Source organism: Misgurnus anguillicaudatus, chromosome 7 (genome assembly GCF_027580225.2).
Source record: "Misgurnus anguillicaudatus chromosome 7, ASM2758022v2, whole genome shotgun sequence".
Taxonomy (NCBI): domain Eukaryota; kingdom Metazoa; phylum Chordata; class Actinopteri; order Cypriniformes; family Cobitidae; genus Misgurnus; species Misgurnus anguillicaudatus.
Window position 1 is genome coordinate 37,445,322 of NC_073343.2, and position 18,394 is coordinate 37,463,715.

At 36.8% G+C, this 18,394-nt stretch overlaps 1 protein-coding gene across 1 annotated transcript in view; it reads right to left on the reverse strand.

Moving 5' to 3' along the window:
• sntg2 (syntrophin, gamma 2) overlaps positions 1–16,037 on the reverse strand; it is a 59,461-nt gene extending 43,424 nt beyond the window's left edge. The window contains exons 1-8 of the mRNA XM_055172744.2: positions 15,756–16,037; positions 15,455–15,648; positions 14,165–14,599; positions 6,189–6,326; positions 4,676–4,732; positions 4,426–4,483; positions 3,252–3,295; positions 2,756–2,797 (exon numbers count right to left, since the gene is read on the reverse strand). Of these exons, the coding sequence (XP_055028719.2) occupies positions 2,756–2,797; positions 3,252–3,295; positions 4,426–4,483; positions 4,676–4,732; positions 6,189–6,326; positions 14,165–14,230 (405 nt within the window). The 5' untranslated portion in view covers positions 14,231–14,599; positions 15,455–15,648; positions 15,756–16,037. The remainder of the gene's footprint in view (positions 1–2,755; positions 2,798–3,251; positions 3,296–4,425; positions 4,484–4,675; positions 4,733–6,188; positions 6,327–14,164; positions 14,600–15,454; positions 15,649–15,755) is intronic.
• Between the last annotated feature and the right edge of the window lie 2,357 nt (positions 16,038–18,394).

Below are 18,394 nucleotides of genomic sequence, written 5' to 3' on the forward strand. Positions count from 1 at the left end.
CGCAAGTGCGAAGCGCAAAGCGCAAGTGACTTTGTGGGCAGATCTTGGGCGCTGTTGCTATTTTCCTGGTGGGAGAAATAACTCTTGCGCCAGGCGCAAATCAATAAGGGGTTGGTCTGAAGTAGGTTCATTACTCATACAGTAGGTGTGGTTTGGGCGTAACGTCAAATAAACCAATCAGAACATCATTCAACATTCCCTTTAAACGCAAGTGCGCAAGTTCCATAGCGGGTTGCTATTATTATGACGGATTTACCAGGCGCACGCCAGGAGCGATTCACAGTCGAGGAGACCGACGTTCTTGTAAGAGCAGTCAAAGACAGAGAAGTTGTTTTGTATGGGAATAGGAGAAACCCGCCCAAATCAGCGTCGGTTAAACAGGCGTGAGAGGAAAAAGCCACAATTGTCTCATCAGCTGGCATCCCCATCGTTACGCCACGCGCTACAATGATGTAAGGAGACGGGGGAATCCCAAGCTTGTCAGCATAAATCGGGCACGCCGTGTAACGGGAGGTGGATCTGCCCATAGATATGTATATAAAGGCTAGATGGCTCAAGGCGGAGTCCCTAACGGCATCACCTGGCGGCCATCTTACGACAGGGCGCTCGCTCACTCGTAGCATTGAGTTTAATGGTGCAGGTACTTTTAAATGACCATAACTTGCTCAATTTTCTACCGATTTTCAAACGGTTTGGGTTTTTACAAACGTTATTAACGTGGCTATAATTCTGGATGCTTTAACATGTTTCATGAATTTATTTTTTATTTTTAGTATAGGTATGCAGTGTCATAGGTACATCTTTGACGTTTATAACAAACCAAACCGTTTGAAAATCGGTAAAAAATTAAGCAAGTTATGGTCATTTAAAAGTACCTGCATCATTAAAACTCAATGCTACGAGTGAGCGAGCGCCCTGTCCTAAGATGGCCGCCAAAATGCGGACGTTGCACTCAATTGGCCAGCAGCGCGGACGAGCCATCTAGCCTTTATATACATATCTATGGATCTGCCTCTACACATGACCTGACGCCAGCAAAGGACATCGCTGCGTCCACCCTCACCGCTGAAAGCCAAGAAACGCAAGCAGTCCAACCCCAAAGTACACTTACAAATCAAGTTCACATACATTAAGGTTTCTTATGAAAACATTTTAATTATTATTTACATAAAATAAACGTAATACAGCCACACAACAAACTTATGAAAATATTTTAATCATTATTTGCATGATCATTTTTTAACGCAGCCACACAAAATAAATAAAAACTATCACCACAATGCTCACCACAATGACTTCCCTTATCTCATGTGTTAATATTTTTTATTGTAACAATTTAGGATTTGCAAAAATAACTGTTGCATCTGTGTAGATTAGATAAGCAAAGTGTGTGCGCGTTGTGCACGCTATACATCAAGCATGCGCCCTTAAAATAGCATAATGAACCACGCGCAACGCGCCACTGACTTTAGACTAAGGTTTTTTTTTGGTCAGTGGCGCGATTGTTTTTTGAAACTGCAAAATAGCATCAGGGATGGTTTGCACCGGAACATGCCTCCTTTTTTACGCTGAACTGCCCAGGGAGCGCAAGTTCATTCCCTAGTTTGCCGACGTGCGTCTGTGGAGGGAAAAACCCGCTGTGCGCCGGTGCAAAATACGAATGATACATGCGTCACTGACAAAGTCAATTTCGCTGGGCGCAAGATAGGGCCCTAGATGTCAACGGTTTGCTGCGTACTCTTGTCACAAATTAATAAATTACTGTCACTGCATTATTATTACTGCTAAAACGTTTTAAATATAAACACTACACTTTATGAGCGCACCAGTGATATATATTTTATTAAGATTGTTACGGTTTAGAACAGGGTATTAGTGCTATACATATGTAAAAACCAATTGAGTCCATCTGTGGCACCCGTGACATTTTAGAAACTGACTCTCACTACGTCATAATTTCCCCAAAATGGTGAGGAAATATAAAAACTACATTCTTAGAGCTTTCCAATGATGTATAATTAGTCATGATTGTTTAGATTTAGAATAGGGTATTAGTGTTACAAATATATAATAACAACATGGGCCCACCTGTGGACCCACAGCATTTTAGAAAATCCTGATGATAAATCAAATCTACACTCTTAGAGCTTTCCATTGTTATATAGTTTGTCATGATTGGATAAGAATTCACATGCAAAACACTGAAGTAAACGTAGGTGCCCCGTTACATTAACTAGCATGATCTGGGTGGTTGCTAGTGGATGGATACTCGGCTCATGTGAGACTGATCTTTTATGCTTGATCTCTTATCATAAACAAACATCCCAGTCATTTACAGTTCCTCTCTCTCTCTCTCTCTCTCTCTCTCTCTCTCTCTCTCTCTCTCTCTCTCTCTCTCTCTCTCTCTCTCTCTCTCTCTCTCTCTCTCTCTCTCTCTCTCTCTCTCTCTCTCTCTCATATGTCTCTCATCATCACTCAGACAGTGACAGCTTGTCTTGGTTAACTCGAGTCAAATCATGATTCTGCTCAAAGCCAAAAAGGAAATGAACAACACTGAGCTTCTCGCTCGCTCACAGACCTGCGCATGACAAATCTACCTGCTATCGATCACCCGGTAGGGAAAAGAAACATTCATTACTGATACAGAAAAAAAAAGAATCGAGCAGTTCAGTGTGTGGTAGCTTTAGTTCAACATCAATGTCATTTCGACACCAAGGGCAGAAATAATAAACAAAAGGATTAAATGAACACTCACAACTTCCTCATGGGTGCATTTCTCCACGTTTATACCATTGACCTGAATAAAGAACAAAAACAGAAAGACTTATAATTACAACTCATGTGAAGTCACTAAAGCTAAAACATGCAGTTTCATGTTCAGATGTGTCATTTACATTTAAGTAATTATTTCACTTTCTCACAAAACGTGTTATTAATATTAACAAACCTTGCATTCAAATTATTAAGTGGAATTGTGGACTTTCATTTAAAATATTGATCATAATCAGTCTTGTTCATAGATATAAAGAGCTCTACTGATATGAGACCCAGAAACAAGTAATTTGTTTAGTTCTCTGCCGGTGTTTCCACTGAGCTATGATTCAACTTCTATTGAAAATGAGATAAAGGCTAAAGCTGGAGTAAAGCTGAAGGAAATGAATCAGAGGGAAGCATCATTAAAATGCAAAAAGAAGGGCGCTGCACTTTTGACCTCCGGGGGCGACTTCAGACAGAAAGCATCAAATACTAACCTGCAACACGGCGTCGACGATAAACAGCATGCCAGTCTGATCTGCTGCAGATCCTGCCGGAAAGTTCTAAGGTCAATGTAAAGATTGGGATATAATTACTCTTTTAATAAAGCTTATGGGATGACATGGCAGTCAGGTTTTTCTCTGATGAATCTTTCAGTCTAACATTAGTGAAAACATGATGAATTTGACATGCATCTGGATTTTAGCTCAGTGTTTTCTGACAAACATAATGAAGCTGTCTGATGTCAAGCAACTTGGATACGTATATGTCTAGATTAAATTTACATAAGAAACTAATATACGAACTAAATGTGACATGGCCCGATCATAAAGATTATAAAGATTGAGCTTATTTTACTTGATTAAAATAGATTTATATAATGTTATACTGTTCACAGAGTGTTTACAGAATATATTGAATCTGCATAAATTACAATATAAGATCAGAAATGCTAAAAATAGACCCAGCTCTTTATTATAGACAAACAATGACTAACAGCTAACAAATGGACATTGCTTAGATTAAACAGTGCAGAAACACAATAACAAGGAGGTACGACACAATCTTACGACACTTTGAATGTGTTTTACGAGGTGGATAATTTGTATTCATTTGTAAGACACATTTATGCATTTTTGTACAATATGTTTTCACCCCGGTGACATTGGGGTGATATGTGTGGTTTCATTATTGGTTTTTATAATAATCTGACATATTTGTATGAATTCATACGATTGAGCAAACTTATAAAATACATACAAATTCCCGTGAGATCAGACTGGAAGGTCAGACAAAGATGAAGGACTATAACCTGAAAATCTAAATGCATTGACTTGCTAGTTCATTGCTTTGTGGTTGCTGTTGGGTTTTGGGAGGTTGCTAGATTATAATTTACAGGCATAAATCTAGAAACCACACCCCAAAATCTTTACATTTTTATTTTCGTTCCTCCGTGTTTTTTATTTTATTGTTAACCAAACAAAAACTGTAAGTCTGATCCTTTAAGCAACATCATCTGTCTTCACAAGCATCGTGGTTTGAGGTTCATTCATCAGTGTCATTAAGATTATTAACCCTAAATATAACCTCAACATTGAGCAGATTATGTTAACTATTATCACAATGTTAATCATTATCAATGTCTGATGGGAGGAAATTTTGTCATCTTACCTACTTGATCTTTGAAAATCTTTGAGATGACCACAGGCACTTTATGTTCAGCTCCCCCCTGAAATACACAAAGATCTGTCAAGATCATGCACTTATTAATCTATTGCCTTATCAAAGTTTCTTCTGGATAAAATAATGAAATTTGAAGCTGCTTTTTAAACGAGTGATATTGTGAAGTGTTTATCTGGCCTCCGGATAAATACTTCAATGTCTACAAAGACTCAACATATTACAAGAGAAAACAACTTACTTTGATACTTAAGCCGAGACCTCCAGTCAGCTGTCTTCGAAGTACAACGGTTCTGTGCTTTAAAAAATGGGAATTTAGTTGGTAAAGTATTCACGACATCAATTATTAAAGCAATCAACATGAAGAAAGACTTGACGCCTGTACATACAATGCATTATAGAGGCATTTCAAATGGTTTATAATATACCGTATGATCAGTTTTACAATATGTTTTCACAGATAATTTACCCAAAATAATAAACAGCCGTTATGAATTATAATACATTAAATCTTATGATTGACTCCATATGTCTTATATTAAGTGTCATAATCCATCATAGGCTTTAAAAATAAAACCTAAATTAGATAACCACGTTAAAGGGATAGTTCGGCCAAAAATGATATTAAACCCATGATTTACTCACCCCCAAGCTGTCCGAGTTGCATATGTCCATCGTTTTTCAGACAAACACATTTTCGGATATTTTAGAAAATATTTTAGATCTTCCTTTTGATTAAATGTAATGTTACGGGGTCCAGCAATAGTCCACGACCTTCAAGTCCAAAAAAAGTGCGTCCATCCTTCACAAATTAAATCCAAACGGCTCCAGGATGATAAACAAAGGTCTTCTGGGGGTAATCCGTGCGGTGTCTATGCTGCGTAAGCGCTCATCCTGAATGCATATGACTCTAAAATGGCGGCGCTACCGGAAGCTAGTTAATAAAGTTAATAACATTTTAAATATGGATATTTCTACAACAACACCGCACGGATTACCCACAGAAGACCTTTGTTTATCATCCTGGAGCCGTTTGGATTTAATTTGTGAAGGATGGACGCACTTTTTTTGGACTTGAAGGTCGTGGACTATTGCTGGACCCCGTAACATTACATTTAATCAAAAGAAAGATCTAAAATATTTTCTAAAATATCCGAAAATGTGTTTGTCTGAAAAACGATGGACATATGCAACTCGGACAGCTTGGGGGTGAGTAAATCATGGGTTTAATATCGTTTTTGGCCGAACTATCCCTTTAATACTTTATAGTAAGGAAAGAAATAAAGATTTAAAATCTATACAATATACACAGTTATAAACACTGCAAAAAATGACTTTCTTACTTAATATTTTTGTCTCGTTTTCTGTAAAAATATCTAAAAATTCTTATAAATAAAATGGATTTTCTTAATTAGCAAAATGACCTACCAAAATAAGTCTAGTTTTTAGATAAATAATATAAACTTTAAGTGAATCAGGGCAAAAAAAATCTGCCAATGGTGTAAGAAAAATATCTTGAAAAAAGTTAACTTTTTTCTTAAACACTTAATTCAAGAAAAAGTTTCTTACTCCATTGGCAGATTTTTTTGTTTGTTTTAAGCACAAATTTGCTTACATTTGATATTTTTTGTCTAAAAACTAGATTTATTTCCATTTTGCTCATCAAGAAAATACAACTTAATTTAAGAATGTTTAGATATTTTAGATAAGAGATGATCTATGATGTGTTTTACAGGTAAAGTTTTAGTACTTACATTTAAATGTGAGTCACCACCATTAACACAAACCACATCTTGCTTCTGTATGATTAATAATTCTTTTGTTAATTTTAAACGAATGTCATAGGCGTTACTCGTGTGCTCATCAAACAAAAGGGCAAGTCCGGTTTTTGTCTGTTGACAAAACAAAGAGAAACAGTGAATTAGTAACAAATGTCACACAAGGACGTCATTTCTGTCATAAGTATATAAGTCTACAGTTTGAAAAAAATAAAGTTGCACATCTCCCATTTGAACAAAATAAGGAATACGTTATTTCTCTTTAGATTAGAGATGAATAAACCAAACTGTCCTTCCACTTGAACAGCATAAATGGGAGAGCAAAAAGTGCAGGCCATTTTTGGAAACCTGAACTAGTATTCTCATTCCCATACTGCAGATTTTGTAGCCTTTGGCTCTGACATTTTCTCAGCTGTACATGATTGTAGTCTAAGCAGTCAGATGGAATGAAGTTGCGTTGAAGTTGCATATGTGCAGCAGTGCAGCTGAGATCTGATTTTATTTTTCTCCCATCTTATGCTGAGATGTTGGTCTTTTTTCCAGCTGTCTTTTGCATGCACAAGATTAACATAATAAGAAGGAAACAAACATGTTTGAGGCTCATGTTAATACCATGAACTCTTATTATTCGTCTATGCTTATGTAAATGCAGCACCTTTAAAGTGACTTCTGTCTGGTAAAAGCATTTAAGCTTAACATATGCAATGGATTTCACCTTGAGAAGACAAAAGGCAATAGGAAAGCTACCTGTGGATCTTTCAATTACTTTCACATTTCACATCAGTCAACATGGTGCAAAATTAGACAGCGGTGGGTTACCTCAGTTCTCCTGAACAAAAGCAACTCTTACACACTTCTTAAAAAATACTAAACACTTTATCACTACACAACAGCATAACATCATCATAGTTCAGTAAATGCAAAAAACAGCCTAAATGAAATATAATAGAACAACACAAAAAACATCTCAGGCATTGACCGTAGCAAAAGTAACATTTTCCCTCTGTGACAAAGCCTCAGTCTCTTTCTCTTTCTCTTGGCCTACTTGGACTACTCTCTCTCTCTCTCTCTCTCTCTCTCTCTCACAAATATAAATATACTTTGATGGCATTGATAAACCTGTGGTGGTTTTCTGTGACGGGAAAGAAACGTAAGCATCAAAATTGAATAATTTACGTGAGAGGCACTCAGCCGAATGAAAAATGCCAGCTGTTGCTTGTTCTCCCGACAGCGTCAAGCTTCTGTCATGCTAACACATTGACCACAGGGGATCTTATGAAAAACTTTCCATTATTTTACTCGAAGCCAACAAAAATCGAGCGAGACCAAAACATTTTACAGCTGATCGCTGTCAAAAAAGTTAAGCAACGATGTCCCAAGTATCCGCAGCAATGACAGTGTTCTTAATATGACAAAGTAAGTGTTTTGATTAATGCCATTAATGTTTATTTTTTTAATCAGTAAATACCACTAGTCAACTAAATGAATATAACATGGCATCTTCACATCGTGCCACATTACCACCTTGGCTGTGCATTATTTTCGAATACTTTCATGGCCCGACGTCAATTATTCCTTACATATAGCAACATAAAAAATGTGGATCATGGATTTATTGCATTTTGCGGATAAAAATAATCTGTTTTTATTATAAATCTTTGAAAATCAAGTTATGGATTTGAATTTTTAATGTTATTTTAACCTAAAGAGGCTATGTGAACGTTTGTAACAGAAAATATTGGTTTTCATCTTGTCACTTTCTTGGTATAGAAAACACATTTTTACCCAAATTAGTCCAAATTGATTTATTGTTTTGGGACCAAACTCTTCAAACATTGCTGTAGTTATGCAGCTGTTTGCCAGTAACTTACTGTAGATTTACATTTATTTTATTTACTAGCACAGTTTGTTCAATGCTAGATGAACATTAAACACTATCAAGTATTTATGTTTACAGAATAAAACTTATATAACAGCCTCATGCAAAACATTGGTAACCAGAAATCCAGCTTTCAGTTTTTTTCTTCAGATTTTGGTTCCCAGAATGCTTTGCATGATGCTGTTATTTAAGTTTCTTTTATAAATCTACAGTAAGTTACTGGCAAACAGCTGCTAATAATATTGTAAATTCTACTGAGATTTTTACAATAACATTGTGGTTTAGCTGCTAAAAATCCACTGTGTTCTTGCAGTGAATCCTGTCCTGGTGTTGTGTTAAATATCCCTCAGCGTTATCTTTCTAAATCAGTGTTTTTTTAATGGCTTTAAGGTCAATTATCTGCTTCAAACTATTATTGCTTTTAAGTGTTTGATGTTGTAATTGTGAAATATTGCTTCTAATTTGAATTCACTCCAGAGAATAATAAGTGAGCCACTGAACTGCTTCAATCCAGATAATAATTAGAAGAAAAATGAAGGTCAACCACTGTCTGGAGATCAGATCACAGCTGATAATGTTAAACCGCTCCAGGGCTACATCACAGACTTGCCGCCAACAGATATTGTCTTTCTCCCGGCCAACACCACTGCAAATAGAGTCAATATACAGTACTGTAGCTTTAGCCTGAATATGTATGTCTGTACTTTTAGTAAAGCATTTAAAAATGAGATGAAGTTTGAAGCTGTGGTTCTGATGATCTAGAAAGTGTGTGGAGGAATCAAATGAATCTGATTAAGCTGCAGACAAACGAATTAGATTAAAGCTTTTAGACTTGTTAAATTCAATGGATTTACATTGTGCCAACTTTCGGCAGGGATCTCCACCAATGTTGTGGAGCGTACCGTATTTACTGTAATTTTACAATAAACTGCATATTAAACCATAAGCATCATTACTTAAAGTACTTTAAGCACTTACAGTATAACACAGTTTATTATAAACAATTTATCTGTGTTGGTCATTCATTTAAAAAAAATCATAAACTTCAAAATCTAAAGCTGATTATGTACATCCGCCCCTTTGTAGCCATCCTTCTTTGATGATGTCAGCTAGATGGCTTGGGCGGAGTATCTGTTAACCCCGCCCCCTACAACTGTCAGTCTGCTGTGAGTTCAGTGTGATTTACACTTTTGTATCGGACCTACGCCTCTACACACCGTAGGCCATGCGTCAGTTTTCATTTATACTTCTGCGTCGTTGTTTGCATTGTTTGCATGCAATTACACATGCAAATTGCCACAAGCCACGCCCACTATTTTCTGAAATATGTCACATGCAGGGTTAAAAAATAAGAGGGCTTGGTGATGTCATGTATGTAATAAAATGTATACGTTTGAAAAACATTTTCTGATGATGTGAACAAGACCAGCAATGAAGAAGAAACATTAATGAAACAATACAGAGTTTAATGTACTAACAAGGTTATTTTTGCAGATTGAAGTTGACATTATGAGTGTGAACTTGAAATGTTTCCAAATGATTTTTAATGAATTTTATTCGCTTGGCATAAACAAGAATGTCATGGTAAAGATGCAATAAAAAGCCTCACAGACACACACAAAACTTTCTGTGCGACCTGCTGTAACATAAATCATTTCAATAAAATGGTAAATGTCAAAATGTCCCTAACTGGCTCAGCATTATATTACATTATTTCATATGTCCAACTCTTTCTCTCTCAATAACAGATACATGAAAGCAAATGAATAAAACTCAAATTCCTGATTAAACTCCAATTATTTGATGATTCACATCATAACCAGTGCTGTCTCTAAAGACATTTCAATCCTTGAACTCTGCATTATGAAGAATCTAGGCGAGGTGAGTTTCCAAATGCTAAATAGAGCTCATTAAAATTCATACCTGTCGTAAATCAAAATGGAAATGAAAAGCTGAAGCTGGAAACGGTGACAAAGCTGCACTAGAGGTGGAAGATTCTTTATACAGGCGGAGTAAACATATCACAAGAGTATGAAGAGAGTCATCCAAGAGTTTGCTTTTAAATGAAGTTATAAACACTGTGATGGTGATTTTAAAGAGATAAAGGTGATAACTAGCAGGTCACGTGCAGTTTAAAGACACACTAATTGCTCTGCAGTGATGCTAATAAACTCTGTCGTATCACACGACCTCAAGTCTCAAGACTACATTTACACTGTGCATCTAATTCACTGTTTAAATAAAGTTCACATCAGTGATGCTTGTCCACACTATTGCCTGCACAAATAATAAACCTTGTGTTCAGTAAAACCTCTGGAGGACACACATTTAACTCTTCAAATCCTAAAGAAAGATCATAAAATCTCTGAAATATCTTGGGATTTATTCAGATTTTAGATATTTTTATAGAAAAGTATGACCTTACTTGAACTTTTGTACAGGTATCCTAACAGATGTACTGACAAATGACATGAGCCAATTTGCTAATACATATTGTCTCTCTTCATTATTCCTGACATGGAGCTAAATCCATTAAAAAACATCTTAGTCAGTATTACTAAGTGATGATGTTTATTTCTCTCACACACACACACAATAATATGCTGTTATACTCCATATAACTTCATGTACAAGCCAGAAACTAAGCTTTGTTTTTGCACAGGCCTATCTAATAGCGCTTTTCCATTGCATAGTACCCCATGGTTTAGTTTGGGTCGGGTCAGCTTACTTTTGGGAGCTTTTCCATTTGGTGCAATACGTAGTACCTGATACATTTTTTAGTATCACCTCGGTTGGGGTTCTAGCACAAATATAACGACACGCCTATAATCCATCCCACTGCGAAGTGTTACTAAACTCGATGGAAAAGCTAACCAAGCCAAAGTGAGGTGAGCTGACCTGACCCAAATCAAACCAAACCAAACCGTGGGGTACTACGCAATGGAAAAGTGCTATAAAGGGTTAATGATGACACCTGGTGATCAACAGTATAAATGACAAATTTTACCTCTTTGCAACAGGGAAAACCACAAACAATCCAGAATGCAATCAAAACAATGTCGTTATAATGGAAGTCAATGGGGCAAAAACAGCCATGAACAGTAAATGAGGGAGGAAAAAATAAAATCTGATGCTACACAAAAACTAACAGCGCATTAAAGCCAATGTTTTTACTTGTCTTTGACATGTCCAAGACCGTGAAAAAGGTTACAAAAAATCCAGTCCACAATCAATTTTTATACTGAAAATCAGTCATTTTGTGTGTTTTTCAGTGACATCATTTATGCACTTGGCAATTAAAGAGGGTTAAATCCTGGAATTGAGTAGTTTTGAGAGGTTTTTATGCAAAAAATGTGATTTATTTTTACAGCAGTTTAATTTAGTGGATGTTTTCATCTTGAACAACACGAAAGGGTACACTGTAAAAATAAGCTGTAATTATGCAGCTGGTTGCCAGTAACTTACTGTAGAAGATAAAGTTTCATATTAATTTACCTTTGAACAAACTTTTGCCAGTAAATAACATAAATGTAAAATCTACAGTAAGTTACTGGCAGCTAGTTGCCAGTAATACTGTAATTTCTACAGAAATTCACAATGGTTCATCAAACTAGCTGTGCAAGTCATCATTTAAAACACTCTTTTCAATTTTGGCTACACTTTAACTTATCATGCAACCCAGTATCACGAAATTACCTACCTATAGTTACGTAATTTTGTGAGTGTTTTCCGTGACACTGACACGTTTTTCCGTCTTTTTGCGTGAACATGTCACACATTTCTGTTTACGTGTCACTGTCATGTATTTGTTACTCAACAGTTTTGTTTTATTTTCTTACCATTATCGCTTCGGTTTAAGGTTAGATTTACATAAAATGACATCCTTACCCAAACCCAACTCTAACCCTAATGCCAGGCGACAATGGTTTAAAAATCATAAAATATAAACAAATAAATCATTAAAAAAAAAAGGTTGAAACCAATACTTAAAGTGACATCCTAACGCAAACACCTAATCTAACCCTAAAGCGATGTGTCAATGGTTTGAAAATAGGACAAAACAGTTGACACATATGCGTGACATGTTCACGCAAAATAGGCAGAAAAACGTGTTGGTGACTATAATTTCGTGATACAGGGTTGCAACATGATAAGTTAAACAACTTTAACGTGGTTTAATGAGTTGCTATAACTTATAAAAATGAGTTGAAATTGTAAAATTGTGTCAAGAAATGAAAAATAAACTCTCAACCCATACAGCAGCAAAATCTACAATCCTCTAATTATGAATTATGAAACTCTGAGCTGTCAGTTCAGCACAAATCATTCTCTCATTAATAAAGAAAAATATTTTTTTTTTTTGCCTGAAATCCTTCGAGTATCCAAATATCAACAGAATGATTTCAGTTTCTGTCTCTTGTGTTGACTGTACCGGCTAAACCTCAAGAACAAATTCATGAAGAAAAATCATTATTGATTTCTGTTCTCACAGACATCCAATCTTTAAAGGTTTCCCTGAGGTACCGCATGTGCTTCAACTATTTTTGGGCGAATACTGCAGGTTATCCTCAGATCTAAAAGTGGTGAGCCAGCATTTACTGTCGAGAAACTTCATGACAGCCTTAAAAAGCTTCAGTCCAATAAAGTTACTGCAGTGCAACGGGAAACACTTCAGTAAGCAATTATAAAAACAAAAAACAGAGCATAATGCCTTCAAATAAATACACGAAGAAAGTCTAAAGGCGAGCCGAATGGATTTTCTGCTCTTCCAAAGAAAATCCTTCGGGAGGGCATCTTTGAACACCTCGAGAATTGTGCGAATGAAGCTCCAGCACGCTGTCACACATCATTATCTCCACAAAAAGGAATCCAGCAAATAGGAACAATAGCAGAAAAACTCATTTTGCATTGAGATTACACTGTCGTCTCACATCTCCGTGATGTCTTCTGTCGGTTATGTAACCTCCTTTTGCATTGTTTGGTTAATTTTTTTAACCATGACTATTGTGGAAATAATGAGATTTATTTTACAGTTATTTTACATTATATTTTAATAGCTCGTTATCTCCAAATGTCCCCTCTTACTTTTTCTCCCACACATCTCATTTACATTAAAACATAATTATTTTACTCTCCCAGGCTGTTCTTTTTCCAACTGCACCAGATATCATAATGACAATTGCATACCAAAAACACAACAAGACACATCTGTGCATGTGTGTACATACAGATAGTGGGATGTAAATGTCTGAAATCAGGAAATATTTCTGCATCATTTATCACAAATTTGAGTGAAAATAATGGGGCGTCCTAGAATTTTCTACTTCTTTTGCTTTGCTGCACATGAGCTTCAGCAACAAACCCTGATGTTCAATGTTTAACAGCACAATCAGAGAATAAACTAGAGTCTTGTGGATGTTAGGGGACATCTGACCTTCAGTATAAAAAGAAAACTTTTATTGTGCACAAAAGGTTCTTTGGAGAACAGAATAAATAGTTCATTCAAAAGAACCATTTAGCACCTATATTTTTAAGACTTTATATGCTCAGTGTCTCAATCCTCAATAACCATATTTCTATATCACTGATCAAATCAATGTGTCCTAAAATTACATTTTGAGTATGATTTCTCACATATACAGTACATATGCACAACTTCATATCTGCAATAAATAATATCAATAAATGCTGTCACCAGTGCAACCAAGTATACAAAACCCCTCACCAAATTTCTGCAGCAAACTATGTCTAAGTGGAATAGGCTATTCATTAGTTTAAAGTGATTAACAGAAAAGTAGAACTTTACTTCAACTAAATCAAACATAAATGCATCAAATGTATATATTAAAACCCATCTTACTGATCCTCTGAATAAAAAGAGCAGAATTCCTCACAGTGCCCAATAAGAGCCATATCTCCAGCTGTAATGTCGTCATTACAAAGTTTCTTAACCTTTTATTTATTTCACTGAAGCAGCTACAAGCGAATAAAGTCTCTAATGATCCCAACCGCATCTTTCTAACACGCCCGTTATCATTCCACAAAACTCGCATAGACTCTCGTCTCTTCTTACCCATGTCGGTACTAGCAGGCTGGCCGGTCTCTCTAATAAATCAGGCTGATGTTTGGCTGCGTTCATCTCCCATGCAGCCTGTGGTTCGGTCCACTGAAGTCACACACACACTTGGATCAGTCATTTATATCCAGTGATGCCCGGGCATCGCGCGCAACCGGGTGGGAAGGACGCGCCACCGCTCCGTGCGCCAGCATCCGAAGCTCTTTCTCAATCAGTGGAGACGTTTTTTGGGGAAGGGTCGGAGCTTAAAGAGACATCGACAGCTGAAGTGACGGAGAAAGTGATGAGGTTTACTCCTTCGGATGCTCCAGCTTGGGTTAGTTGGGATGTAGATGTGTAATGCTCGAGGTTCCGAGCGCAAATGTTGCGCGTCTTTTCTCCACCTGCATCCTCCTCCAGCTCGGGCTGGGCTTTAACCCATCACTGACTGAACTGGAAAAATCACAATTGTGCATTTATTTGCAATGATTTTCACGGTGATATTAAACATATCGAGAGGGAGTTTATTAAACATTGTCAAAATTATTTCAAGAAACGCGTTAGGACAGATGTGCGTCTTTAAATGTAAACTTAATTTAGTCGGTAAATGTGATTAATTCAAGTGCATCTGTTCACACTGTCTGTTTAAAATTTCAGATTAAAGCTTATTTTCCATAACCAGCTTGTCACTTCAGTGTGAATATAACTACTCACTGATCCATTTCAATTCTTCTTTTCATTTCCCAAACGCACTTGTAAAAGTGGAAAAAGGTGTTGTCAGTGCTCTGTGCATGTTAAATGTATGCCACTTCTCTTTTAATTTCAGTGATCAGTTAACAAAATGTACATTTACAGTATGCATTTGGCAGATTTTATCCATATTTTATGTGTGTTCCCTGGGATTGAACCCTAATTGATAATGCAAAGCTCTATAAAGCTACACAAGATAAATGTCTCATTGACCTAAATATTGTGTTTTGTTTCAGGTTCACAGCCACATATCCTCAGTTACAATCTGATAATAAACACAGAGGATTAACAAGAATCACTATAATGTAATGCCATAGTGCACCTTGCATCCAATTATTGAAGCATTTTGAAGCCTTTGGACTCTTGTGTGGTTTTATTAAGGAGCGTTTTTGTCTTACAAGGGACCCAAACCATATAAAAGCCACCCACTGCAATAAAGCAATTTATTGTTTGCCGTGACACAAACACTTAATAATAGCTCATCACATGATGTCTGAGCTGTCATACTTTACTGACCATTTCTAGGTACCCAGAGCAGTCACCGTTCCTTTCACAAACCTTCACGGCTGCTGTGCGCACAGCATGAAGGGCTCTCAGCTTCTTGGTTTTGCCTTCCTAAAGCAATCCCACATACAGGGCGGCGAGGGAGGTGAAGGCACCCGGGCATCGGGCCAAAGTTACATCCAACAGTGCATCTCCTTCAGAAATCGCCTAAATAGTCGTACTGATAAACATTCACTTCACACGAGCACCTGGCAGAAAGACAACAAGGCAGAAAACCGAAGGAGGTCAGAGGAGGGCAGCGGGGAATAAAACTCACATCACACTTGACTTGAAACCGTGATGACAAAACACATACCTGAAAAGATGTGCATGCGGCTGTTTAAGGTCGATGGTCACTGTAGGGAACAACCTTCACATTTTCCTGGAAATCTGAGTTAGCATCTAAGCATAATTATCCCCTTCACTGGCAAACTAATTAGACCGCAATCTTCACATGCACCGTGAAATAACATTTTCCTGGAGACTTCAACAAATCGCTGGCAACTGTTTTGAAAAACTATATTATTGAAGAAAAGTGTGCACTTACACAGAATTGTCTGCATGTTCTGGTCTTATTCATGCCAGCAGCATGGACATCCAGACTCCTTTCTACAGCATCAAAAACACATGAATATATTGATATAAGAGGATGTGGGTGAGTATTTGCCAAGAAAAAAACATTAGCTATAGTAGGTGGTAGAAGATGGTGGGCAGAATGTTAAAGCAAAGCCTCTTAAGAAATGCACTTTATTTAACAAATGCAAATCCTGCCCTTGACACCGAGATCTCAAAATCTTCAAAAATTTATTTTTTTTTACAACAAAAGATCACTGATTTCCTTAAAAACGTATCTGTTTTCAATATTGCAGTCTCAATGCACAAAAGGATAAACAGCTTCACGGTTTGAATGTGATGTAAATGAAGTTTCCTCTTTAATTTGGTTGCTTATAGCAGTGGTTCTCAAACTTTTTCGGCGTGTGGCCTCCCTTGTGTACGGTGCATTCCTTCGCGGCCCCCCAAAGAAAATTTATGACAAAAACAAGTTCTAAAATGTAACTGTATAATTTAATATGTTTTGTTTAATTAAAATAGTGTTGTTGGTTAGTAGGCTTATTTTTTGGTTTAATTACACATAATTCATGACAAATTAATGTATTTTACAAAATGTCATAAAACTGGGGCCCCCTGGCACCATCTCGCGGCCCCCATGGGGCCCCCGGACCCCAGTTTGAGAACCACTGGCTTATAGGACACATGAGCTCTTGTGTGCAGTCTTTAAGGTTAAAATTTGTGAAATATATTCTCCATTTTTTTCTTGTAGATGAAATTTGTCATCTCATCCAGCGGTGTCATGTCTCAGGCAGATTTTTATCACAAGTACTTTCAGAGCTTCCTCTCTATTCCAGCAGAGACGGGATGGACCTCGGCTTTTCTGAGCACTGTCATTTACACCGTCAGCGGGGGTCTGTTGATGTAAAACCACCAATTTGATTGAGGATTTTGTTGCTTGGAGGAAAGAGGGGAAAAAAGTCTGTTGTTGCAAAGTCGAGAGTCTCATTTTTGGATTCTCTGAGGTGAAAATAAAAGCCAGTCCAATCTCACATATTTTCTTGGAAATTGCGTCCTATTATGTTGATCATCAAGAGAAAATTCTGAGGCAGTGACCTCGAGCAATTTAGACAGCATGCGACATCATCTCAGCATCAGTGAGCGTCTTGCAATTATGGATGTTGTTGGAAATTATATGTGACATGCAGTTCATCACCTGTCAGGGCATCGTATCCATCATCATCCATTAGAGTCAGAGACAATATCATTACCTTTAATTAAAGAGCATTGGGTCTTTAAATAAGCAAAAATACAAGAGATAATAATGTTTAGCAAAACAGTAAGCAGACTCATTATCGTATATAAACTGATTCTTAACTGATGGGACGTGCAAATCAAAGCTTAATATAAATAATATGCATCTGAGCACATAATTGTCTAGCAATTGAATAGCACAATAAACAGACTAATTTGAATATGAGAAAAGGTTTTTTAGCTGCATCACTCCTCCATTAACTCTTTCCCCACCACCGTTTTTAAAAAATGTTGATTTTTACAAAAGTTTAATGCTTTGCTTGTGTGTTTGTTTTACGCTGGATTTCATTGAAAAGTCCCAACTGGATCACGAGTTGCATGTGGTAAGTAAGACTTCTGTCTTATGTTGGAAATAGACGCATGCATATTAAATAAATGACAGGAACATGTAGGGAATCATAAGTTAAACAGTGTTGTATAGTGTTGCATGACTCGTACTCGCTCCTCCTGCGCTAGTAGCTCCTCCTTCTACATTTTTTCATATGTTATCGGAAAGATTCAGTAAAGCTAATCTTTAAGACCCTTCGGAGATATAAAGGATGTCATACTACTCTATAGGTACTCCAGATTAACATCAGAAATGCAAAAACAGCGTGTGTTATGTGAGCTTTAAAAAAAACTTTTCATCCTACCTTCATTTGATTTCTTTTTATCACCTCTTAAATATGGGTAGGTTTCTTTAAAGATACCAAATGTTGAACAAAAAGCTTAGATAATTGCATTTTTGTGAAGGATTATTGATAGAGATCAGATTCAGAACGATTATCAAAACATACACAGAGTTTAACTGTTTGGTCTAAAGGGTTGCTTCCGGGTTTTATAAGTTGGGTAAGAGTGCCATCTAGTGGATAATAGTGGAAATACGGATTGCTGCAAAAACTCGTCATTGGCAGGGAAGTGTTTTCTCTTAAAGGGGCCATGGCATGAAAATCAGACTTTTCCAATGTTTAAGTGCTATAATTGGGTCTCCAGTGCTTCTATCAACCTAGAAAATCTGAAAAGGATCAACCCAGTATAGTTTTGGTAAACCATTCTCGAAAAATAGGTTGTTGAAATTTGGCTCTCCTTATGATGTCATAAGGAGCTCTTATT